The 15,035-nt window shown below is 30.4% G+C and overlaps 1 protein-coding gene across 2 annotated transcripts; it reads right to left on the bottom strand.

Moving 5' to 3' along the window:
* Window positions 1-699: 699 nt before the first annotated feature.
* LOC104222641 (phospholipase A1-Ibeta2, chloroplastic) lies at window positions 700-7,400 on the bottom strand. Of its 2 annotated transcripts, XM_009773898.2 has the most exons (2): window positions 7,219-7,400; window positions 700-2,341 (listed from the first exon to the last, which is right to left on the bottom strand). In XM_009773898.2, the coding sequence occupies exon 2, from the start codon at window positions 2,255-2,257 to the stop codon at window positions 746-748; it is 1,512 nt and encodes a 503-aa protein (XP_009772200.1). In that variant the 5' UTR covers window positions 2,258-2,341; window positions 7,219-7,400; the 3' UTR covers window positions 700-745. The 2 variants fall into 2 exon arrangements, with proteins under 2 accessions (XP_009772200.1, XP_009772191.1); XM_009773889.2 differs by lacking the exon at window positions 7,219-7,400 and having other exon boundaries at window positions 700-2,426.
* Window positions 7,401-15,035: the final 7,635 nt, after the last annotated feature.

Genomic DNA, 15,035 nt, shown 5'->3' with positions numbered 1-15,035 from the left:
TGGCAGTTATAGTGGACAGGATGAAGAAGATATAGATATAATTGTAATTTTATGTGCTATCTTTTTATTATTAGTCAGTGACACGTGTCACGACTTTATTGGCGCGTGACAATACACATGCTTTGAAAATCTGGCGAAGAAAAAAGTGGTGTGTCTTAGACACACTCAAAAAAAGTTGGGTGTGTAAAAGGTTGCCCGTGGTGGAGAGGTGTGTAACAGGGATTTGGATACAAGGTCAATGGGTAAACTATGTATTTTGCATATTTCCTCTATGGATTTATTCTATCAAAAATGTTGCTCATATGCAAAATTTCTTCTTTTTCCATTTAGGGTCGTTTGGTTGGCAAGAAGTTATCCCAGGATTAATTATCTCGGGATTAGTTATTCCATTTTTTCATGGGGATAAAAAAAATACTATAATCCCGCGAAAGCTAATTCGGGATTAATTATACTGCAATTTTCTCTCAGTCAAACATGAGATAAACTCTTCTTAAATTTAATTCGGGAATTAATTATTCCTTATCCCGGATAGCAAACGAACCTTTATAGTGTTCAACTTAATTTATTCTTTTCTGTCTTCTTTATTGCGCATATAATGCTATTTTACTTATATTTTAGTTACTGATAGAGTCATCCTAAGAATTTAAAGAAGAGAAAAGCAAGTAGATATACGGTCGAAAACATATACTTCTGATTACTTCTTTGTACTTGGAAGCATACATTCTCTGCTAGCTAGTAATATATATCAAGACGATGGACTAGGCAAGCAACTACTCCTAGCAAAATTATGTTCTCTATCAAGATTAATGCTCAAGTCCTTTCCCTTACTAGTATAAAGTCTTTTGAAGTTAGACCGTTGGTCTTTTAACAACCTCACAAGACTTCTCTTAGCATTAGGTCTAAACGGACAATCAGATGCTAAAAATCCATCCACCAAATGTAAATATGCCTCCAAGTCATGGCAACATGCAACATCTGCGTCAGGCTTCAAAAATGGCGACATTCTCGTGTCAACTCTGAATTCAGTACCAACGTGTGAATACGCCCACGGCATCCTACAATCTAACATCTCTAGCATGCGACCTGCTCCTGATTTTCTAAGTTTTTTGTCTAGCTCTTCGCTCACAAACATGCCTGGAACCCTGGTGATTACGTCTTGATTGTTCACAATACGTAACACTTTAACATTGTTCGCGTTAAGACGATCCGCAAAAACCCGATTTCCTACGCGAGGGCCTCCAAATGAAAAAACAGCCACTGGTGGTGCATTTGGTGCACATGTACTTACATCATCTGCTACTAAAAGAGCTAAAGCTGCACCAAGACTGTGCCCTGTGACAGTGATGCTTAAAGGCTCACCTTTATACTGTTCAATTAGTCTTTGTACTTCGTTAACAACTGATTCAGCTAAACTTGGGACATGTTCTCCACCTGTTTTATACAAACTCAAGAATCCACATTCCACTTTAGATTGTTCTTTAGCTAAATCGTCATTTTGTTCTACTAGCAAGGCACGAAAATTCTCTGCCCATTCTAAACACGTGGCAGTACCTCGTAACGCAATTACAATATCCCTCCTTCCCATTCGTTGAATCTCATTCCTGTCCTCGCACACTGCCACATATCCAATCCAACTAGACCTTTGGGTCATCCATCCAAGATCAGGTGCCACGTCATCCACCCACGTAGGCAACCCGATGGATGAAGTTGCATAGAGGTTCTTGGTCACCTTATACGACCTGTCGGGCAATGCCACGTGTCTTGCGGACAATGGTCCCTCCTCTGCTGACGTGGCAGGGTTGGAGTGGAAACAATGATAAGCTGCCTGAATGAACTCCCCATATCGAACCAATTCACGCCGTAGATTCTCATCTAACGGATCAAGTAGACCCAACCAGTTATTGCTGCCGTGGTATTCCTTCCACCGGCTACAAATATTGTTCCTAGGAGAATATTGCATTGATTTGGAAGATAAGAGTCTTTTTAATCTGTTCAAACGCCTTGGCGACATTTCCTCAGCAGCTTTCATCTCAGGCCAAATACTAGCCAAATTTAGCCCTTCCAACAAATTTCTTCCTCTGTTTTCTAATAACCCATTATTACCGGATTCTTGAACCACGGGATTCGAATCAACTACTGATGGGTTTGTATGAGATTGCTTTTGAAGAAGCTTTTCAAGATTGGAAATGTGTTTTTTGGTCATCTTTGTGGATGATGAGAGTGTTTTTACAGTTTGTGTATTTACACAAGTAGCCATTGCAGAAGGGTTTAATGAACATCCATTGCATTTTACCCTTGCCTGAAAAAGATTCAAATTGGTTGCCGGAAGTGCTGCTCCGATCTGCATGGTTTAGAGAGAGAATGTGGATAGATTTAGAGAGAGAGAAAAGGCAATGAGCTAGTTAGATTAAGGTTAAAGAAGGAGACAGCTACTTCGTTAGTTAGAGCTATTGGATTGAGCTTAAGTATTTATAGAGGAAAAGGTTTAAAGGCAAAAACTTAAGTGGCACAGTTCTGAGTAGGTGAAAAAGATGGACGGCATTTGTGTAATTACAACTATGAATTAATTAGTAGTCATGATCCTCATGGCATTGCCCGATTAGTGGCTCTCTTTTCAGTTTCCATTGTCAATTTCAAATGTAAATATCAAAAGTGCCCTCTATGGTTGACAAATGACCACAAGCGGACAAGAAACGCCTGCAATTCCTCGACTTCTCAATTTCAACGCATCACATGTTTTAGACCTCCGACCCATGTTGCAACAGATTTTTGAACAACTTAATTATTTATGTAAAATAATAAAACATGATTCTTCATTTGTTATATACTACTAGTTCATATGATACTATTATAATTTAGAATATTAAATCACTATGGTTTAACACATTTTTGTTTTCACTAACTTTAGTGTACGTGCGTTGCACGTGTATTTCGCGTCAATGCTTAGCATCAATCAATAAAATATATGTACAAGAAGAACAAGTAAATAAAATTATCAAATACTAAGTTTTAAAATGCCTACATTAAGATAATAGTTTACAATAAGTAACTTTGTATGTAGAAAAATATAGAGAGTTGTCATTTGTTTAAATGAATATCGAAAGAAAGAAAAATAAGTAATGACAACTCACTGAGAATACATTTTGTCTCTAATGCTTCATGTTATTGTATAATGTTTGTATTTTTAACAATTACCTATAACCGATTTATATGATGAATTTTAAAAAGAATGACTTGGATTTTCTACACATTAGTAAAATCAAAGACTTTTCTGGTTAAATTAGGACTTAATTATTTATTCTTAACATTAAAGAGAATAATTATTATTCTTAAGGGAATTTTCTTAATAATAATGTTTGATCATATTGAAATCTAGTTTTAGGATACGCGCAATGCGCGTGTATCCTATATCAATAAGTATATATATTTTAAAATTATATAAATATTATTAAATAATATGTATGAGTTATACTATAAATTTTAAAAATATAAGTTCTTGAAAATGATGAATATTGATCTTATTTAGTCAACAAAATATAAGATGACCTAGCTAAGCATGAAAACAATCAATATAATTTTGATAACTTAGTGATCTATCATTTATCCTTCTTTTGCTTTAACTTAAAATGAAAATAATTGTCTAGGTAATATGTATTCTAGACAGAGCAACTAAAAAAATTACGACAAATAAATTATGTAGCTAAACAGTAAATATTAATTTTTAAGTAAACTTTAGCTATGGATTAGTGACAAATTATCAAAAGAAAATTCCCATTAGCTATGAGACGAATTTCATACCTAATTTCTATTTTTCTTAAAGTCAAATTATGTAACAAACCTTTTTTTTAACCCAAAAAAAAGTCATTTCTAGTTGAAGGAATATGCATTATAGTAAATTAAGGTACTACCTTGGAAATAAAGTGTTTTAATTCAGTATTTTCTGATATATATTTTTTTCTTACTGCTTTTAATATATGGTGAAGTAATTAACTTTTTTTCTAGAATAAAATAAATTTTCGATTATATAAGATCAAAAAATCTTTAAAATATAGAGTGAAAATTCATACTAAAACTTTAAATTTAAATGTTAATTTATTTAAAATTAAAATACTAAAGTCTCAATCGACTCATGGTCTTATAGTTAGTATATATCCTTAGTATCATCAACCAAATATACAAAAGAATAGATAATTAATTTTAATCTCCTTGCAGCAATCTTGTTAAATTTATTTATTATCACCATCTTCTAATCAACACGACCATTAAGAAGTTTTAACAAAATTGGAAACATTAATTTTTATTTAAAAAATTATAGAAGAAAAGAATGTGGTAAAAAATTAGTTAGTTTAAAAAAGAAATAAAAGTAAAAATATTTTGAGTAATTAGGAGTTTTTACATAGTTCAAATAAGAAAAGGTTTAATAGTTAAAATTTTATTAATTTAAATTTTTTAAATATTAAGAAATTTATTAAATATTAATTTTATAGTATACTTTCTGTAATCTAATGTAAACTTTATTTTTAAAGGTAAACTTATAAATTACCTAACTCTTTGTCTACGTGTGAAAAATTAGAATCAACACAACTGATATTGTCATATAGGATGCAGTATATTTCATATATTCACAACAAATTTATTATTATTTAATTTAGAATGAAAATTAAACAAAAGGTAGTCAACAAAAGATTGGAATTCCAGTGATTGCCTAACGATTCTGATGTGTTAAAATTTGGAAACTTGGAAAGGATTTTCCTAACATTACCATGCAATGAAATAAAAAGGTTCTTATTGATTATTAAGGTCATAAATTCTAGAAAAAGTTAAAGTCGTTTCTATCTAACTTTATTACCGAACATCTATTTTAGTCTAAATATAATTAAAATAATTCTGACAAAAGAAAAAAGAAATATACAAAAACTTACAGCTTGTTTGGATGGTTGTTACCCATTGCATTATATCGTATTGTTACGTTAAATACGATATTTGTTTTGATTGTTACTTAAATTTTATTGTATTGTATCGTTAAATTTCTCGTTACATAACGACAAAATGTGCCACTTTATGTAACAACCAATTTGGTGTGGTCGCGTCGTTACCTTATCTTTTTCTCTCAATCTCACCCTTCATTATTATTAAATAATTTTATTTTATCATTTACCTTACCTTTTTATATAATAATTTTACATGTATCATAATTTTTCTTTACAATATTGCAAGTTTATTCTTCATATTGCTGGTGTGTGATATCATGAAATGATGGCAAACAACACAATCTATCCAAACATTATATTTGTAAAACGATACAGTACAATACAATACAATATGATACGATAAATTATAAAACGATACGTAACCGTAGATGATTTCCAAATGATTCCTATTTAACTAAAATGATCATAATTCTACGAAACTTTAAAGAGGAAAAGTAGGATTCTTAGTTTTTACATCATTAGAATCGTGGCAAATTCATAATTACATAGCAGACCACAAAACAAATTAATATTTGTATTTAAATTTTCATATATCTGTTTATGAACATATTGCTATTTAAATTGAAGTTTACTTCAAATGAAGACAAAAGCGTTGAAAAAAAAGAAGCTTTAATAACAATTCGTTATATTGAAAACCTTAGAAACATGAAAGTATTGGATTTAAGGAAAATAGTTGCACAATTAAATAAGGTAAAATCCTACTCAAATTTAAAGTCCTTAATATTAGAATTTCCTACGTGGAAAGATTTAGTAACTAAAATTTTAATAGATTTCAAAATACTAAATATTAGGACGATAATCAAATGACTATTTTGTCAAGTGTGAACTCTATTTTCAAGGGATAAAAAAGGCGAACGATATTTCGCTAAGGGCCTTCGTGCTTTTAATATAGTATAGATATACTGCATCCGTTTCAATTTATGTGAACTTTCTTTGTTTTAGTCCGTGTAAAAAAGAATGTTCCCTTTTCATATTTGGAAATAGTTTACCTTTATGCAATGATTTATAGCCACACAAAATGCGTGTGTCTCATTTTACATTACAACTTCAAAAATATTCTTTTTTTTCTTAAATTTCGTACCTAGTCAGTAGGTTCACATAAATTGAAATGGATGGAGTATGTTTTTATAATAATATTAGTTGAGAAGTGTGATTTATAATGATTTTATGTAGCCTTAATTATCTTATTTTGTTTTAAAAAAATCAAGAAATTGACATCTGAACTGAATATAAATAAAAAATTACTAATGTTTGGCTTCATATATAATTTGAGTACCTTCATGTTTTTTTTTTTTTTTGGGAAACGAAAAGCGTATTCTAAAATAATTAATTACCACAGATAATCTAAAGTAAACATCACATCAAAATAAATTATATGGAGTATTTGTTTAGCATCTAATTATAGTCTCTAAGTCCAAGCAGTTACTCTCTTCAATAAAATTTATCTCTTTTCTCTTATCAAGACACAAGAATTCAATATCGTAGAATTCTCATATCAATTACCTAAACCAGCTTTTGTGTGTTGATGAATGCCAATGTTGTAACTCATGCCGAGATGAAATTTGAGGTTCACAAGAAATAAATGATGTTGCAAACCTTCTATTGCGGTAACATGTAGACGTTTGGTAAGGATATTCAATTATTCAAGTAAAATACTTATTTCAAGTAAATATTTACTTTTGCGTTCCTTTTTATTTTTCCACTTTATATTTTGTACTCCATCCAGTCCGAAATAAGTGATTTTTTGACTTTTTTCTTGTGGTCCAAAATAAGTAATTTTTCCAGATTTCAAGAATGAATTAATTATTTTTTTCCTACATTGTCATTGGAGTAATTAATGTTGGAGTATGTGTTAGGACTAGGAGTGCTTATGTGTAGAGATAGTAAAGGTTAATATGGTCAATTTCATTGCTAATTAATGCTAAAAGGTCAATTTCTTAATATGTGTGAAAACAACCAAAAAAATCACTTATTTTGGACCGGAGAGAGTACTCTGTTTTAGAAAGCATTAGTAATGTGTTTGTTTTACGAACTTATTAACTATGCTTTGAAAATCCAAATTTGACTACTAATACCCTAATAAGATTGGAAAATAAATGCTTAATGATATTGCTAAAAAAATCAGGAAATGAAAAAAAAATAATTTTTTCTCATAATCGAGAAGTAGAAAGGGAACTGAGGGAGTAATAATATATGCCTGTAAAGTAGGCATCAATAGAGTAATTACCTGTTACGATCAACTAGCTCTATTAGCTTTCATATCATCAAGCTGGATTTCGTTTTGCTCCGATTTTCTAATCTCAATTACCTCTAAAGATCTTTTGAAACAGCAAAGATTTTCTTGTATTCTGAACTTTCTACATTTCTGGTCAAAAAATCATCTTCTTGTATGCTTTATTAGGTGTTCTTTCAAAAGATATTGGGTCGGTGCTTTATCAGATTACACATTTACAATGTGGGAGTGTACGTATATACATATGTAGTCCTTTTCCCTTTCAATTGGAGATGCGTATTCATCCCAAAAACATGAATCACAAGTTGCTCATTTTTCCCGAAAATATGCACACTTTAAGCGAGAGAAAATAGTTCAACTGTAGTTGTTACTTTTATTGTACCTCCGACTTTCACTTGTTATATCTAAATTTTGTGATATCTGACTTCGAATATTATAGTTTTAAATTTAATTTGATTGAACAATAAAAATCTTTAGTTATCGCTATTCATTTAGTTGATTAAAATATAATTGTGCAGTAGAATCCAATCCTTATCAATAAGCATATATAATGCAATTCACGTTCAAACAATGCGTGAAAAGCTATATATTTGTTCTTTCTTGAGAAATTTGAGGAGCATCTCTTTAGTATATATCCACTGACAGTGGCACTTATGAAGTTACCCTATTAAAAAACTTTTGAAGACCACTAGCAAGTACTCTCTCAATTCACTTTTACTCGTAAATTATACTAAAAATATATTTTCACTTTATTTATCCACTATATTAAAACAAGATAAAGATAATCTTTTTCCTATTTTGTACTTATCATTAATTATTTATTTTTCAAAATCATAAAATACATACTACGTTTAAAATAAAAAAGAGAGAGAATGTAAAGTCCAGAGTAGACAACTAAGAATCAGCAGAGGGAGTAATAAGTAGGTGCTTGGCCATGAATTCCAAAATAAATTTTCAAATTTGGAATTTCAAATTAAATTTTAATTGAAGATGAAGTTGTGTTTGGTTATAATTTTTGCAACATATTTGACTGTCTTCTTCTTCTTTTTTTTTTTACAAAACCATGAAATATGATTTATACTCCATAACTTGTAAAAAATATCAAAACCGTCCCAGTTTAATTATACTACTTGAAATAAACAATCAAACATGCTATTGTTTAGCAACATGGTAGCCGTCACAAGAAAGGGGTTCATTATCCGCTGCAGTAGCTTCATCTGATAGTCGAGGAAAAACACGTGGGTAGTTGTAGGTTAATAATTAATGGAGTCATTTTATAAATTTTAAAAGTATATGGTAAATTTGTAAAATTAAAAACTAGTGAAAATGTATTTTCAAATTTGAAAAACTGGTTCTAAATTGATAAGATATAGATAACCAAACATTATTTTTGAAAAAAAAAACAAAAATTTTGTATGTCCAAACGGGCTCTAAATCTTTTGCCCTTATCATCACTAAATATATTTCACTTTTATGGGGAAAAGGTTGCACGCAAAGTTAGAATTTTAGAGTTTGATATTGGAGCTTTTGTTTTATTTTTTTTACTTGCCCCTTTGACCTTTTCCCATCCCCCCACCCCACCCCACCCCAACAAAAAAAAGGATTGACAATAGTTTTCAGTATGCCGTGTGACTCACAAACGTCTGATAGCTTATAAGTTTGAAGGTGAAAACGTAACGGTTCATCAACTGACAAGTTAAAATAATATTTCTTTAATTATTTCACAAGGAAGAATATATTAAGTTTATGATTTTAAAGCTAACTGATTGAAGCGCAGAACACGTAAACTTGAATATGGACTATGGAGTCAGCAGTTCCGCGGTAGTTTACTTCCATGAGCTAATCGTGTGTGACAATTATAATATGCAATAAGACCGCGATGGAAGAGCCGTGTTAGAGAAAGAATGAAAGATACTTTTACTAAAACTGATAAACACACACTCGAAAAAGAGAGAATCCATTTTTTAAAAACACGTCATGGAATATCCAGCAAAATTTGTTTGTAGGTGCAACAGGGGACAGCGACATTAAATATATATTAAAATTCAGAGAGTCAATCAATGGTGGGGAACACTCTTCACTGTTCCTTTCTTTCAATTTATTTATTTTTCTTTCAATTTAGAGTTTAAGCTAGCGTTTTGATCATAAATTTCAAATTTTATTTTGAAAAATTTGATTTGGGTGAAGTTTGGTTTGAAAATAAAAATGTGTTTAGAAATAAGTTTTCAAAACATACTTCACCTTTTTTTAGTCGAAAAAACATAAAAAAATGACTTATACCCACAAGTTTTAAACTATCACAAATACCCAACAGTACCTTTGTCAATAACATTCATTATATTATCGCAAACCATACTCCTGAATATAAATAAATTTGGCACAAAATTATCATTTTTATAATGAACTACATAATACACTATCAGATAACCGAAAATACGAAGCAGCATTGTCACAAAATAATAAATTGTGGGTTCTTTTATAAAATACAAAAGTTTGGCGTACTTTTTAAAAAATGTAATAGTGATATTTTGGGAGTTTTGGAAATTTGCCAAAATGTAGATAAAATCTATGGCCAAACATGTATTTGCAAAAAAAGCCACAAATATATTTTGACAAAATCTATGGCCAAACGGGTCTTTAAGTTAGAAAATAATTTTTGTGACACTTAGAGATTTAAATATTCTATAATATTTGCGTAATTATAAAAAAATTTAAAATTTATAGTGTTAAACATATCATAATAATTGTTGTTGTTATTATTATTATTATTATTATTATTATTATTATGAAAAGTCATGTTTTGTTCTTCAAAAGTAGATCTCAATTCGCTCCCGTTTGGCCATAGATTTTGCCAAGTTTTTTCCAATTTTTTTTGGCAGAACATGTTTGTTTATAGATTTTATCCATAATTTTTAAAATTTATAGTTTTAAACATATCATAATAATTATTTATTATTATTATTATTATTATTATTATTATTATTATTATTATTATTATTATTATGAAAAGTCATGTTTTGTTCTTCAAAAGTTGATCTCAATTCGCTCCCGTTTGACCATAGATTTTGCCAAGTTTTTCCAATTTTTTTTGGCAGAACATGTTTGTTTATAGATTTTATCCATATTTTGACAGATTTTTAAAACAAAATTTTCAAATCCCAAAACTAGCTCTAGACATGATTTTGGCCAAAAATATTACTGTTTGATTTTTTAGGAATTTTAAAAATTACCCCAAACTTTTGTATTTCATAAAAAAACTCACCATCTATTATGATTCAACTAATCCACCAACTAATTACTATAATTTTCTTTTAACTGGTAGATCTTATAATATTATTGTAATTTGACGAATTATAGTGGCTAGTAATTGTGTTATTAGCAGTTGATAAAATATCAGGTTATGGTATTAGGATAGTATATTATGTAGTTCATTATAAAAATGATAATTTTGTGCCAAACATATCTATGTTCAGGAGCTATGGTTTGTGATAATGAGAATCAATGACATCGATGAAGGTTCTGCATAAACATAATTAGCAAGTTTGTTTGCTCAGTATTGTTGTTTATTTTTTATGATTTTTAGAACTTATTGGTATAAGTTACATTTCATGTTTTTTTTTGGTTAAAAAAAAGTGAAATATATCATCTTTAAATCAAACTTCACCCAAATCAAATAATTTAAAATAAATTTGAGAATCTATGGCCAAATACTATTGAAGTTTCAGCAAGTACAATGAAAAGATTGGAGTGAGATAGAAAAGGTTGGAATATAGTGTTGGGAAAACTTGGAGTGAGATAGAAATGGAAGATAGTTAAATAAAGGGGTATTAGAAGGCATGGCACATTAGAAAGTCGGTCCACATAGAATTGCATTTGACATCATACATACAAAAAGAGAACTGTGATCTTGAAAAGTTGATGAAACGGCCAAGGATGGAGACTAGCTAGCGTGTCACACGGTTAGAGAGAACCTTATACGGAGTAAAAAATCCCTTAACTAATACGAACATTTTCAGTTGAACGTTTACGTGTAGCGTAACACATAAGTCAACAAAAACACTAATTCAGCAATTTTGGGCCAAAGAAAATAAGGAAGTAAACCAATGAAAATAGACCACCGACCGTCATCCACGTCTTCTGATCACAAAAAAATTGGTTACTCAAACTTCCCATGTTCACTAAAAAAATGGTGATCTATGAACGAAGTATGACTGAAGTTTGAGGTTGTCTTCTACATGAACATGCTATACAAATATAATGTCTAGGCATGGCCCTGAAAGTGGCAGGCGACACTGAGAAAAAGATATTTATAATACTAATTTTTTGGGGCCTGGAAAATTTGAATGCCGCAAAGTTGCCTAAAGTGTTAGTTTTGTTCAAAACCGAAGTTTGCAAAAAAAAAATTCTTTTTTTTTTTTTTTTGTAACTTTGTTTGAGTTGCTATGCAAATAAAAAATAAAAAAAATAATACAGACTGAATTGAAACTTTGTTTTTCAAAAAATATAAAAATTTAAAGAGAAAAACCAGAATTTGAAACTCTTGTGAAGAAAAAATTGTAGGGAAATGACACCGAAAAATAACAATAATAATATTGCAATAAAATTATTTGTGAGCGAAAATACATCAACTGGCTTGAGTCGTGCTAGGCATTGTCCTAAAAAATTATTTCAGCAATGTGAAATGTTTCCCCAGAATTAAACAAGATTATCTCTATTTATTTAGAGGATACAGGAATCAACAAAATATTAATTTTCAAATCCAGCAAATAAAAAAAAAATAAGACCAACTAAATTGGAAAGAAAGAACAGAGGGGTAAGGGACAGAAGAATTCGAAATTGGAAGCATTTCTTCATTTTCATCATTAGGGATTGAGTGCCCAGGCTTAACGTTATTTTAAAATATAGACAAGTGTCCATACACTTGTACTTAATTTTCTTAACAAATTGCCACTCTTTCTCTTGGAAGGACACTTGGATAAAGTAAACCATTTGTCCTTAGTTTCTAAAAGGCTTGACATATGGAAACCTCTTTACATGCATATTGACACTTGGGCTTACTTATTTTAAAAATACTATTACAATCCTCACATATTTTTAAAATAAAAAGAAATAGAATAATAAGATTTTGCTGGATTTGTATGGTCCAAATGTAATAGGTTTGGTGTCTTTTGGACTATGAACCAAACTTAGATCAATAAAATTTAACTCACAGAATTACTGGTGAAATATAATATTTTTATGAACCAATAATTCTTATTGTAAGTCAGATATTTTATCAATCACATTTTGACCCCCAGTAATTTTGCTGTTCAACGCGGTTTTGCGCCCAAAAGGCCATGCGCGTGCCTGGTTATTCATGAGAGCTCTAGAGACTAGGCCAGAATCTCATAGGAGCGGCCCACCCCACTATCATATATGTGAATTCATCAAGTGTATACTGCTTTTAAATACACCATCCATAAGGACTATTAAATTTCATTAAGAGTTATAACTCATCCTCTCAATTGGTAGCAGTCAAACGCTCTCTTTTAGTACATCAGTGCCAATATTGACTTGGTATTACCCATATGAACCTACTTCATGGGATCTCCAATCACATAGGTTGGATTACCATCTCTATTGACAACATGTCGGCCTTAACCCCATCTCTTTTGAGGTTTGAAGAATTAATTTTCTTCCCACATGTTTAGTCAGAGGATCGGCCAAATTTATCTCTGACTTCACATAGTTAATGGAAATTATTCCATCTCTCAACAGTTGTTTTATGACATCATGTCTCAGTTTCATATGTCTACTTTTACGATTATAAGATTTATTCTTTGTTATAGCTATTGTCGCTTGACAATCACAGTGTATAGACACAAGAGGCAATACGTCCTTTATTAAAAGGATATTAGCTAAGAAGTTTCTTAGCCACTCAGCCTCATAACCAGCTAACTCCAGAGCTACAAACTCTGATTCCATAGTCGATCTAGCAATGATCGTCTGTTTAGCTGATTTCCACGATATTGCACCACCACCAAGGGTGAATACATAATCACTAGTGGATTTTGTTTCATTTGAATCAAAGATCTAGTTTGCATCGTTGTTCCCTTCTAAAGTAGAAGGAATCCACTATATAGGATACCATAATTCATGGTTCCTTTCAAATATTTCATTAGTTTAGCTAATGCAGACCAATGCTCTTTGCTGGGATTATGAGTATATCTACTCAGTCTACACACAGCATAGGTTATATCAGGCCTTGTAAAATTCATTAAATGCATCATACTCCCAATGATCTGTGCATATTTAAACTGAGCAACTGGGTCACCATTATTCTTTTTCAACTGAGAGTTAGCATCAAAAGGAGTGCTTACAGATGTGACATTAAAATATTCAAATTTCTTAAGAAGTCTCTCAATATAATGTTCTTGTGATAACATTATTCCATCTTCACTCCTTATAACTTTAACTCCCAATATTGTATTTACTTCACCCAGATCTTTCATATCAAAATTAGCTGACAGAAATAATTTTGTACTTCGCACAATATTTAAATTTGTACCAAATATAAGCATGTCATTAACATATAGACATATTATCACATAATCATTGTCTACCACTTTAGTATAAACACATTTATCTATCTCAACTGAAGAAAAACCGTTTCTCAGTAAAACTTGTTCAAATTTCGCATACCATTGCTTAGGAGCTTGTTTACGGCCATAAAGAGATTTAATTAATTTACAAACTTTATTTTCTTGTTCAGGAATGACACATCTTTCAGGTTGAACCATATAAATTTCTTCTTCTAAATCACCATTCAAAAAAACAGTTTTGACATCCATTTGGTGGATAAAAAGCTTACGGATTGAAGCTAAGGCAATTAAAATTCGAATAGAAGAAATCCTAGCCACTGGTGCAAATGTATCAAAATAATCTATATTTTATTTTTGAGAAAAACCTTTTGCTACTAACCGAGCTTTATATTTATCTAAAGATCCATCGGGATTAAATTTCCTTTTGAAAATTCATTTACAACCAATAGGCTTTGCACCAGGAGGTAAATCAGTTAAAATTCATGTATTATTTTTCTTAATATAATCAATTTCAACTTTTATTGTCTCTTTCCAATATTTAGCGTCTGAAGAAGACATAGCTTCAAAATAATTTTATGGTTCATTATCGAAAAGAAAAGTTTGAAAATCATTTCCATAAGAAAAATATTCTTTCCTAGGCCTTTTGCTCCTTCTCAGTTCCTCATTAGAGGTAATTTCATTATTTGTTTCAATAGGTTTATGAGAAATTTTATTAGATAATGGATAAATATATTCAAAGAACTCAACATTCTTTGTCTCAATTATAGTATTACAATCAAGCACATCACTTTTTAAAACAAGAAATCTACATGCAACACTATGTTCTGTATATCCAATTAGCATGCAATCAACAGTTTTAGAACCTATTTTTCTCTTTTTAGGTTCAGGCAGAAGAACTTTAGCAAGGCACCCCCACACTTTTAAATATTTTAAATTAGGTTTATAACCCTTCCACAATTCATAAGGAGTTTTGCTTGTTTTTCTACGTGGTATTCTATTTTGTAAGTGACATGCAGATAGAATAGCTTCACCCCACAAATTATCAGGAGCATTAGAACTAACTAACATAGAGTTCATCATCTCTTTCAATGTTCTATTTTTCCTTTCAGCTACTCCATTTGACTCAAGTGAATAAGGTGGAATTACTTCATGAATTATTCCTTCTTTTTTCACAAAAATCATTCAAAGACAAATATTCTTCACCTCTATCAGATCTACTTCTCTTGATTT

The sequence above is a fragment of the Nicotiana sylvestris genome, chromosome 6 (assembly GCF_000393655.2).
Source record: "Nicotiana sylvestris chromosome 6, ASM39365v2, whole genome shotgun sequence".
Lineage (NCBI taxonomy): Eukaryota > Viridiplantae > Streptophyta > Magnoliopsida > Solanales > Solanaceae > Nicotiana > Nicotiana sylvestris.
The sequence above is the reverse complement of the archived record's forward strand: the minus strand, read 5'-3'. Positions and strand labels throughout refer to the sequence as shown.